The 11985-nt window shown below is 38.8% G+C and overlaps 1 protein-coding gene across 8 annotated transcripts in view; it reads left to right on the forward strand.

Annotated features, from left to right (window-relative positions):
- Positions 1-722: 722 nt before the first annotated feature.
- VPS13B (vacuolar protein sorting 13 homolog B) overlaps positions 723-11985 on the forward strand; it is a 423643-nt gene continuing 412380 nt past the window's right edge. For 4 of the 8 annotated variants that reach the window (XM_057366268.1, XM_057366262.1, XM_057366266.1 and 1 more), the window contains exons 1-3: positions 724-827; positions 1646-1823; positions 9205-9348. In XM_057366268.1, the coding sequence (XP_057222251.1) occupies positions 1677-1823; positions 9205-9348 (291 nt within the window). In that variant the 5' untranslated portion in view covers positions 724-827; positions 1646-1676. The other 4 variants (XM_057366267.1, XM_057366269.1, XM_057366264.1 and 1 more) reach the window with 3 other exon arrangements.

Below are 11985 nucleotides of genomic sequence, written 5' to 3' on the forward strand. Positions count from 1 at the left end.
ARCAAATGAAGGAATTGMAGGYGTTTACCCTGGAGAAAAGGAGGCTCAGGGGTGATYTTATCGCTCTCCACAACTGCCTGRAAGAATGATGCAGCCAAGCRRGGATTGGCACCTCCTCCAASAAAACAATCGAGAGAACGTGAGGATATAGACTCAAGCTGTGACAGAGGAGGCTCAGGTTGGACATTAGGAGGAGTTTCTWCACGCAGAAGGTGATTAGACACAGGAATGGGCTTCCCAGGGAGGTGGTGTAGCYATCGTCCCCTGGGGATGTTTAAGTGAAGAATGGACATGGCACCTAGCGCCATGGTATAGTTCACACTGTGGAATTCCGTCACAGGTTGGACTCGATACTCTCGGAGGCCTTTTCCACCCTGACTCCCTCTGTATCCCCACAACCCTCACACACCCTGACTCCCTCTGTATCCTCACAACCCGCACACACCCTGACTCCCTCTGTATCCCCACAACCCTCACACACCCTGACTCCCTCTGCATCCCCACAACTCTCACACACCCTGACTCCCTCTGTATCCCCACAACCCGCACACACCCGGCACCTCCGCCGCGCCTCACGAGCACGCCGGGGAAACCCCGCCCCCGCCAGGGCACGTGACCGCCCCGCCCCGCCCGGATCCGCCCCCCGCTCGCGCTGAACGCTTCCGGCCGGGGCCGGCGGAGGAGCGCGCGTGCGCCGCAGAACCCGGAAGCGGCCGAGCCGCGGAGCCGGGGCGGGAGGCGCTCCCTGAGGCGCTGCGAGCGCGGCGCTCCCGCGGCCCGGCCGGCCCGGGGTGGGCGCGGAGCCTCGGGGCGCCCTGCAGGGCCAGGTAAAGGGGCCCTGAGGGAGCGGGGGCCCGCGGGAGGGACGTGTGAGGATGTGTCCCGAAGGTACGGGCRGGGGGTTCCCGGCTTTGTAAAGGTGTCGGGGTGAGGCTGCGGAGGTGACGGGACGGGAAAGAGTCTCCTTAGAACGGCGGAGGTTTGGGAAAGTGTGTGGGGAGGGATGGGAGTGATGTCAGACCTTATTTTAACCTCAGCTCCGTTCATGAAGGATGTTGTTTCTTGGAGTTCAGGGTGGCACGAAACTGGCGGGGTTGCCTTATACACGGTTCTCAGACCGGTGAGGTGCATTCGAAGGCGATATTTCAGTGTGCACTTTTATCARTTAAAAGTTAGGTTTATTTAATGTTATCCATTTTTGATGTTRTCGAAGTTTATCCTTTTGATGAATCCGAAAAGGAGTTTTCCTGTCACTTGAATTCTGTGTGAAAGCATGGTAGACTGCTTGATCACTTTTTCTGTTTCTTCATTTGTTTGGTTGGCTTTTTAATTTGAACACGACAGTTACTAGTTCATCTCTCTCTCTCTCTCTTTCCCTCTCTCTCTCTCTCTCTCTGTATATATATATATATATATACGTATGTGCGTATATACAGATATATATATGTGTAATCTGAAAATTCGTAAGTACAAATAGATGTTGTTGCATCTTGCTATATACTTTATATGTACCTGTATGTATAGCTGACTATACACAGTGTTTAGAATTATTTTCATACATTCAAACAATGGGAGTGTTGCATAGTTGAAAATCAAAGTGGCAGACATATAACTAATGTATCAATCTCTTGTCCTCTTTTCCTAGTACTTGACCTGTAATACAGATATCTTCCAGAATGCTGGAGTCCTATGTAACCCCTATTTTGATGAGTTATGTGAATCGCTACATAAAGAACTTGAAGCCTTCAGATCTGCAGTTGTCACTCTGGGGAGGAGATGTTGTACTTAGTAAACTTGAATTAAAATTGGATGTACTTGAACAGGTATGTTGTGTTTGTAGTAGTTACARTCTGTGTCTTTGATTTAAAAGAAGTTGGCTGAATTATTTTAGATTGGTCTGCATGGCTAAGTAATAGTTTAATGCTTGCTGTTTTTCTTCTTATGTAAGTATTTCCCCCCCTGCATTTAGTTATTCTTGCTCTAATTTCATGCCATTTGTTCAGCCATGAGTGGTAATTCTTTACACATTCTGTAATGTAAGTTACGAAATGTGAAGAGAATGAGAACGTTTTGTGGACATGTTTCTTCTTTCACTAACTATTGTTTTACAGTATGAACATTAAGTAAATTGCTTTTCCAGTCATATTTACTAGTTACATATAGTAAGTAAGTTGAAATGTCACAAAGTAAAGTGGGATCTCTTTTTAATTACGCATAGTGAACATTTGTGCTCTTTGTGTTGTTTTCCAACTCTATATTTCATCATTCCAATTGTATCTAAACTTAACAGTAATTGGGGAATAGATTTGATCATCTGATTCCTGTGGATTAAATCAAAGACTCAGTAAAACTTAGCCTTAAAACAACAACCTTGACCAAGTAAAACACTATATGCAGAATTTGGAGCCTGCTGTCAATGTTAACTGGTAAAGCCTTAGCACAGGGATGATTTCTTTTCATGCTTATCTGAGTTGACAGCTTGAGTGTGTGAGACCGATAAAGCTGCTTTCTRTTGTGCGTGGTGTAGCAAGGCTTAGCTGGAGTCCTTTGGCCACATGTAGTCCAACCAAGTGAAGGAGCTGAGAGAAATGCAGCAAAGAATGGCAAATTTAGACAATACATCCCTTGAAAGAAGAATGAAACATACAGGGAATATATTTTTAATTTTGAGTAAAATAAGGTGAGACAAGATAGGGCAAGAATTATTTGGATCTGACAAAAAACAATTGAATAAGTTGCATGTAGGGAGATTTAGGTTAGACATAAATGGAAATCTCATGTGTTGGATTATGAGGCATTGGARTAGGCTGGGGCGATTTTGTATCACCTTTTAAAATGTGAAAGAAATACATATGGTTAATTAAGAATCTGATCCTGTCCTGGAAGAGGAGACAATCCTACAAGAGATCCTGTGCTGTTTTCTGARAGAGCCTGATTTGTCTTCTTTCAGTGTTTGGTAGCCTCTGTATTTTCTCTCAAGTCTATTAATTCCTCATTTTCTTGGTACATCTTGTCCATACAGCTAATGTTGTGTAGGATGTGTTGCCACTGTGATTCTTTTAAAATGTATATTTTATACAACTCTTCTCAAAGAAGAGTTGGTCAGAAAGGAGTTCTGGAGGCCATCTAGTCCAGCCTTCTGTTTTAAGCAGGGCTGTTGCCAGTATTATGTCAGACCAGCTTGTGTTTTKCTTCAGCTGAGTCTTGAAATCTCCTGTCTTGTGAGAGCCTCTTCTCTGSGTAAGCTGTTTCAGTGCTCTGCTGTGTAGAGGAAGTTGGTCCTAATAACAAATGGTAACTTGGGATTGATATGTCAAACTTGCTCTATTACCTTGCACTATAAGAATTTTGCTGCWGTCATTGGTGATGTTCCCTTTCCAGTAGTTGCAATTTGCTGGTAGGTGATCCCTTGCTTCATCTTTGTCTACCTGTGCGGTGGGTTCCTAAATACCCAGTTCAGTCTGATCATGTCATGGTTCTTACAGTGGCAAATGTTGCCATATGTACCCCTGCTCATTACTTATGAGTTTGAGTRGGCATGTGAATATGTCATGAATACAAAATTTAGCTTAGATTAATTGTTTTTACATTATTTGACTGGGTGTGTGTGAAATGTAGTTATMTTCATTTGGCTCTTAGTATTTTTTGGAACTTGTCTGGACCCACAGACTGTATTTAGGGTGTCTTCCTCTTTTTTTGTGAAGGGGATGCTGTTTATGTCTGCTCAGCAAAACACTTTGAGTAAGCMGTATGGGGTAATGTGAAGTCCTTAAGCCTTTGCAGCTGGCATTTGAAAAGCTGGTCTCTCAGAATTACCAGTATAYATTATTTCATTTGGGTTCTCTCCCTGGAAGGGTTCATGATACCCAAAGTTAGTTGCCTTAACTGCTCTGTTCTTGCAACTTTCTGTCCTGGGTTGCTGTCTCCAGCCTGGTTCCCTGCTCCTTAACTGATATGAACACAGCTTTAATTTAATTCTTCAGGTTTTTAGATACAGATGCACCTATCCTGGATGTATTTGTCTAGAGCCTTARACATTTTCAGAGAGCCTTAAAYATTGCCAAACTACCCGGACAAAGCACCTTTTAACAGATTCGGGAACAAATCTGTGCTTCCTGCAGGTCAGCTGATATTAGTGTTCCTATGTCACATKGTGCTCTTATGAGCCACCAAACAGAATCCCAAAGGGCACGTAAGAAGAGAGCATAAACTGCTGTTCATCTTACKGAAGATTTTATTTTATTTTTTGGAACAAGTTGGAACCAATACATCTTGAAATCAGATGTAATACAGTTGTTGACATGGCAAATTTATCAAATGTGAAGAATGTTCCAGTACTTGAAAATACTTTGCATGTTTTTTACATATATAAGTTTTGTGCTCTCATTAAACTAAGCTGAATGTCATTGCAATAACTTAGGGTCTGTCCTTCTCTCCGTCCCCTTTTTTTTGTACAAAATCAGTTCTATAGTGGAAGTCAACTACTAGTTTGTACTTGTCTTGAACCTTCTAGGTATAGTTGTATCACTCTCTGGATAGCCAGTTAATTTTATTAATAATAATATTTTATTAATAAATATCCTTAGATATATTTTCCTATCCTGAGTGATTCAAATACTRGAAGACTAAGCATTACAAGAAATTTTTCATCTGTAATAATATGCACATTTTACAAAAACTACTTCAAGAAAGTAATTAGTAATAAAATTTTCAATGTAACACTTTAAATAGTCTTTTTTTGAAATGTGTTTTAAGCACTTGTGTGAATTTTTTTGTGAAGTCCCCATAGTGCTGGAGGTAACAGAATTACCTGTGAACTTGGTCACTAGATTGTGTGTAGTATATCTGTTGGCAAAGTGGTGCCAAAAAGATAGGATACATGGTGAGCTCCTCTTGCTGCTTATGTGTATTCCCATAATTCATTTTAGCTGCAAATGCAGAAGAGAAAGATGTAGTCTTTGGAAGACAAAGGATACCTTGATATAAAAATTACTGAATTTTATTATAGTGTAGATTTTTCATATCCAAAAGAATTTGTAGAGAAAGAAATATGGAAAATTCTAACGTACTTAAAGTAATTTTGAGGAATCGGGAGCATTGAAATATCCTTATTTTAGGTGTCTGTGTTATGTGCCACTGGGTTGCTAATGAAATGCAGCCTTGACTGTGAAGAAAAGGTATTTGAGTTAACGCTGCTGTGGAAGACAAGTACTACCTATCACCTTAACTTTTAGAATAGTCTTGTGTTTTAGAGCAAGGGGAGATTTTAGGCAAAGCATAATTATGATCATCTAGTTTGCAGTCGTATGTTAGTCAGTTATTTATGGGTCAAGCCCAGAAGTTTGGTTTAATCAAAACATATTTTTGTGAAGGATTTATATGATTCAATGGAAAATCTAAAATGTGAAGTCTACTCAGTCATGGATACTAAGAATTTGAAGCAGTACTTAATGAAAGGGGAAAGATTGTGTAGGAAACGAGGAATAAAAATGTTGTTTGTTATGTTGTATTATGAATAATTTGTTACTAAATTTGGTACACATTTATGTTGTCTAATGAAATAGTACAACCGAGTTCTCTACATTGCCTTATTCTAATTGCCATAGCTGTAACCAGGACAACAGGTTTCCTTAATGTCAGACAACATTTGTATCTAAATTTATTTGAAAAATAACTACCTTCTAAATATGGTGTGCCTTTGCTTTTATCACCTTTATTTTGAAATAATTCCTGCTTCCATTTCTTTCAATATCTTACAGCTTGCTAGACAGAAATGAAAATGTGTTAAATCCATTCAGCAAATAAATCCACCCAGCATCTAGAAAAAGAGCTATTCTAGAATGCCTTTTCAAGTAAAGTCAAGTCAGAGTCTAATCAGACACTGTGGTATTGATGAGTGACAACAACTTACATATCTACAGATCTAGAATGGAAATTTATTTCTATTATTGTCAACAGTGGTAGTTTGCTGCCTTGATCTCTGAATGCATTGTCTCTAAGGTTGTTTTCAGATTGCATGTTTTTTATAATTTATTTCTATGCCACACCCCAATTCCACACCCCCTCCCCAAAGGAAAAAAAAAGCTCTGGGACAAAAGGCACTACTTAAATTATTGTATGATTAATGTAGCAAGATCTGTAGCTAAACAGCCCAATATTTGCTTTTCAGTGTCTTAACTGAAACTGTCTGGATTAAAATCTTACTTGTGTTGCTTGTGAGCCTGGGGCTGAATTTTTAKGAGGGGCTTTTTGCCAAAATCCTGTAGTAGTGAATGAAATGAAGAAAAAACACTTTGTAAAAACAAATTAACAATGTTCTTCAAACTTTTAATGAGAAGGTCTATAACTGTCATCTCTTAGAATGCAGGCTTGAAATTAGATGTGACTTTGCGTAAGCAAGGCTGAAGAAGGAGTCAAGACTTTTCCTAGCATGAGATGGGTGTATTTTTTTTTAAACTTAATTAATCACTACTCGTTAAGGCCCAAAAACTAATTTATGGACTGAAAGCTGTACTTGGTATAAAAATAGAGATACAATTTTGTGTAGTTTTCTTTTTTGAAGATTTGTTGGCAGTGAGTATACAGTACTCTTAGCTCCTGGATACAAGATAAACGTTTTCATAGGACCAGTAGAAAGGTTTAGGAGGTATCAGCTGTAGAATGCAGGAGGATGTTCCTTAGAATTGCTCCTATTAGCAGCTGTTGCTGTTGCTGGGATGGTGTAGATGTTCATAAGAATGGTTGACTTGCCTCCAGTCATCCCAAAGGCTATCTTAAGATGCAAACTTGTCACAGGTGCAATAGTGGTTATTTCAACTCTGAATTTAGGAGATGGTAACTACTTAAGAAAATAAAATTTTTAGTGGGCTTTCAAAACATAATCACTAAGATTTGATTATATATTCATTATTTATAAATTTATCACCAATATATTTATTTATTTCAAGAGATTTAGGCAAAAAATGACATTAGCTAGCTTTGCAGAAGTATTGTATAGGTAGACTTTAAGACTTKATGATACATGTGAAGTACTAAATGCAAAATGCCCTTGTCCCCAAATTTTATTAATAGGACCAGGGATAGGTCTAGGGTCAAGCACTGTAGGAAAAGAGGCTTTCTAGATCCATTTGTAAATGTTTATCTGAAATTCCCTCGCAGCTTGCCTGCTTGATTTCTGAATTTTGTGGACCTTCTCTGTGTAATATCTGTTCATTCATAGGAGTTCTGAGTTGAATGATGTGTGTAGATAAACTGAGCCAAGGGGCAAAGGTGCTTGAACCCGGGCATGCCAAAATGATTCCGGAATCCTGAATAAAGATGTGTGTTCCTGAGTTTACTAAAATATAGTTAAGAACCTGGCTGTGCTGGTTGGCAGCAGGCTCAGTAAGAGCCAGCAATGGACCCTGGCAGCCCAGAGGACAAAGCCCCTCCTGGGGTACAGAAACCTCAGCCTCMCCAGCCGGACACAGAGGTGACTGTCCCACTGCACAGCACTGCTGCAGCCTCACCTTGAGCTCTGTGTGCTCTCTGGGCCCCAGAGGTGAAGAATGATGGTAAAGGATGTGGATGTGTCCAGAGGAGGCCAACAAGGCAGGTGAAAARGCTGGAAAGAATKTCCTGTTTAAAGGGACTGRGGACTKTGGGCTTGTTTCATTTGGAGAAAAGGAGGCTGAGGGGTGACCTCACAGCTTTCTACAGCTTCYTGAGGGACATGGGGAGGGAGATGCTAAGCTCTCTCTCTTGTTTTTCAGGGATAGGACAYGTGGGAAGGTTCAATGGTTCAATGTTACAGCCTTCCTGTACCACAGGAGGCTTAGACTGGGCTTTAGGAAGCTTTTGTCTGCTGAGAGGGTGGTCAAACACTGGAACAAGCTTTCTACAGGAGATGGATGGCCCAATGCTGTCAGGGTGTAACAGGCATTTGGATAATGTCTTTAATAAAATTTGGTCAGGCATAGCACCAGGTGATCACTGTAGGTTGGCCAAAACTGCTGACCTGTTTCTAGGAGACTTAGATTCAATTATTTCTCAACCTGAGAACATACTACAYTGTAGTTCCCAGTATCTAAGATGATGATGAGAACACCAGGCTATAAGCAATTTGAACACATGTTGTTTTTTCCCCATTAAAACTTTAAAACTTGGTAGTAAAAAATGTCAAAATATTGAGATCAGAAAGGTGAAAAGATGAACCATTACTGAAACCTGAGCATTAGAATATTTGGTATTGAGTATGTTGTATCAAAATTCTGACATATTTGATATTGCTTCTTTATTTTGAAGTAAACACTTATTTTCATTATTCCARATCTTGGCTGCTAGTCCTGGAGCCACCTCTCTAGCCTGACCCTTCTGTTGGTTAAGTGTTTAACTAATTTTTTGCAGGAGATCTCCTGAAGCTACTGGGGAAATGGCTACACTTTGTACACTTTATATTGTGTGTACGCCAATTTACTTAGTTGGGCACTTTTGATCTAAACTTTGGCACCTTATCCCCTTCTGAATTGCTGCRAGCAGAGCTGAATTGCTGAGGCTGTCTGGTAGAGTTGTGATCTATGCACTGGCTGGATGCAGTGTGCAGGCATTTGTTAGGYATTCTGGACTGAATTGCACTCATATTTAAAATAGTGTGATATCTACATTAGACTTTGGTGTGCACGAGTCTGGTTTTACAAATGAAATATTTAATAACTTTCTATTTGCTAAGCAATTTGATGAAAGGGGCAACAGTGGGCCAATCTTAAGAGCACTGAGCTCTTAAAACTCTGAAGTACTAAAATATTTTGCAAGAAATTGCCTTGCGGTAGCATTGTCAATGTATAATTCCAAATTTTGCTCTTCACAATAATGCAGGTTGCATATCAGTTTAAGTATTTACTTTCACCTTGTTTTTTTTTTTTTTTCTATTGCTCCTTGAACAGCGAGACATTTTGCAGTATCTTCATGTGTGAGAGAGATGGTTTTAACTGTCTTTGATAATAAAAGACATGGTAATCCACATGTCTCATTTGAACAAACYAATTGTTACATAATCATTGCAAATGATATTAAAGGCAAATGCGAAGCTCTATGGCACACTTCTGATTGGGAAGGGAGAACAATTTTTGACTTGTTTTGTGATAGAACCTTACTATTTTGAGTTACAAATGTGTCTCGAATTTTGATGTGTTTCAGTAGTTAATTCCACATKTTTTTTGTTATTAGGAGCTGAAACTGCCCTTTACTTTTTTAAGTGGGCATATTCATGAACTTCGGATTCATGTGCCATGGACAAAATTGGGCTCAGAACCAGTTGTCATCACTATCAATACAATGGAATGCATCTTGAAGTTGAAGGATGGTGCTCAGGTAAGAACTGTGATGAATGYTTTTCCAACATTGTGAGGTTTATGAGAATAAGAGCTTCTCTAAGTCACTTTCTTGAAAGCTGCCTGAAGAATCTGGCATGTGAAATTGGGATCCGTTTTATTTTCTGAGAGGCTAATATTGTTCTTCTCATCATCTTCCTTTATGCTTGTTTTTAAACTCTTTGTTAGCTGTGGCTGTGTTCTTGCAAATATGAAAGCAAGTTAATAGTACTCTGTCAGATTTTTCYTATGACTAGAGAAGAGATGAGTTTCAAGAACAATGTAGCATCCTGTGTGCTTCCAGCTTTTGCCTCCCATGAAGCAGTGCTGGTTGCTTGAGTCAGCTGTCTAAGGCATAACTCAGCACTGGGCATTTTTCAAAAGTTGTGTTGCTATTATTGAAGGAATGCTTTGAAGATCCTAGAGTATAATTAATTTTTACCTTTCAAGTTGCAGTGCTTGCTTGGGTGTATGTGGAGGACTTATTGTATGTCAGGGTCTTCAGAGATTTTCCTTATTTAGTTGCTCAGAATAATTTGTGCATTAGGATGTTTTCACAGGCTCAGGAAAGATTTCCTCCTGACATAATGAAGCTGAAATATGTGGTGGCTCAATTTTTGTCATATGTCTAACTTAGTTAACCAAAAGTACTTGGATATGTTCATGTTGAACTTGTGGGGTTTTTTAAATCAGTATGGTGCTTTAATTCTGGAGAGGCTTACTGGTTTGTTTTGCTTGTTGATTTTTTTAAAGCCTTTTTCACATTTCAGTTTCAACAGTCCTTCAGTTTTCAACAGTCCTTCAGTTTTATTAACGATCATGCAAACAAAAATTCCGATTTGTAAAAACCTCAAGTGTTTGGTAGGGTGCTTGATGAATTATTAAAATTTAATATTAAAAACTAGATACAAGGCAGCAAGAACATTGGAAAACACTTTTCTGTTATGTTTGATATTTCTTGTTATATTCTTTTACAGTTACAGAGCTATATTTTTTGCTGGAGTAGAAATCTCTAGTYCTAGCCACCTACAAAAGACATGCTTGCATGCTGTGGTTGCACTTTGTGTGCATATGTGCACGTGCATATGCACACACCAACAGCCTAATACTAAGTACTTTTCTAATGTTAAGGTAAGCTTTTGAGAACCAGATGTTCCATGAGAAGTGTGTTTTTGGAAGCAGCAAATTGCAACTAATTATGAGTTGCAGAAAAAGATTTGTAGCCCATGACTTTGTGCAACCCAGAACTAATAATGGATATTGGACCTTGCAGATGGCTACTGCTGGAATGATCAGATTTCCTGCTTGAGTGGTATTTGAAACTTAAATTTTGTGCTGCATACATCAAAAGGTCAAGTGTCATGAATGTGAAGCATTCTCAAAACAAGTATTTGTTACAGATGTTTAAGATTCAGAGGCAAGAAAAGAGTTTTGAAAATTGCAGCTGACATTTGAACAAATTATTCATTGGTATGTACGCTCAGGAGGGTAAAATTTGGGTCTGTGCCATAGAAGGATTATCTTTGACTAACAAGAATGTAGAAGAAAACACTTTTATGCTGTTTTTTGAGGATGTGGTTTAAAAAGTTGACAGGTTGAATTTCATTTTTAAGATTACTATTTGAAAGTGTTCAAAGTATGGCAGTGAACTTGGCTAAAACCAATTGTCATAAAAATTTTTGTAATCAGTGAATAAAAAATGTGAATGAAATTAAACATTTCTGTGGAAAATGGTAGTAAAATGAACTTTCAGTGAGTTTAACTCCAGTTGGAACTGTTCTGCCAAGAMCTTCATGTCAGTGAAGAGTATAATTAGCAAGAAAGTTTAGTTTAGTTCTCAAATTTCCTTTCTCAGATGAAAGCTCTAATGAGAACATACATAATTCCACCTGAGCAAAAAATGAAGTTCTTGACCTCAACTTAGTGAGATGTATTTTCTTTGGAAAGGCCCCTTTCAGGCAATGTTTCTGTTGAAGATGTATAAAGATTAGAATACATGTCACTGTTTGAAGCTGTTGTCCAGTGCATCCTACAGATTTTGTAAAAAGGGAGAGAAGATTTTGCTGCCATTTTTGAAGAGTATCAGTCCCTTGGGGGTGCTTTTGTATRTGTATGCTTTATTGTGATGCTGTGTCATTATGAGTTCAGCTTCAGTGTTAGGTTTTATTTTTGTTGTTATGCTTATTGCAGCATTTCTTCAGCTTAGTTTGGATTGGCTCAACTTCTAGTTTTATACAAAAATACTTTTTCTAAGCAGAAGTGTTGTATAAGTGGTAAGTTCACATAATGATGTACAAAATCCACAGTCTAGAATTGTGGTATTTACATTTTGAAGGTTATTGCTTTCCCCCTTTTTTGCTSTGCCTTTCTTCCTTTTTTTCCCCTTTTCTACCTCTGACACTACTACTTCTAAAAACTGAGTGATAATTGTAGCTGTTTTTTGAGAAAATTAAACTGAAGTCCATCAGGAGCAGAGCTTCGCAGTGATTAAAGTGGTTTTCTATTGAACATGCTTTGTGTGCACTTTTGTTATGACTTAAGTCAGTGCCAGTACTTGAAATAGAATTTGGGTGTGAGGTGTTTTACATTGCTTTTTGATGTCTGTTGGCCTAATGCAACTGTGCCTGTTTTTTTTTTT

Source organism: Malurus melanocephalus, unplaced genomic scaffold, assembly GCF_030028575.1.
Source record: "Malurus melanocephalus ecotype Western Australia unplaced genomic scaffold, MMel_1.1 scaffold_62, whole genome shotgun sequence".
In the NCBI taxonomy this organism is placed as follows: Eukaryota; Metazoa; Chordata; class Aves; order Passeriformes; family Maluridae; genus Malurus; species Malurus melanocephalus.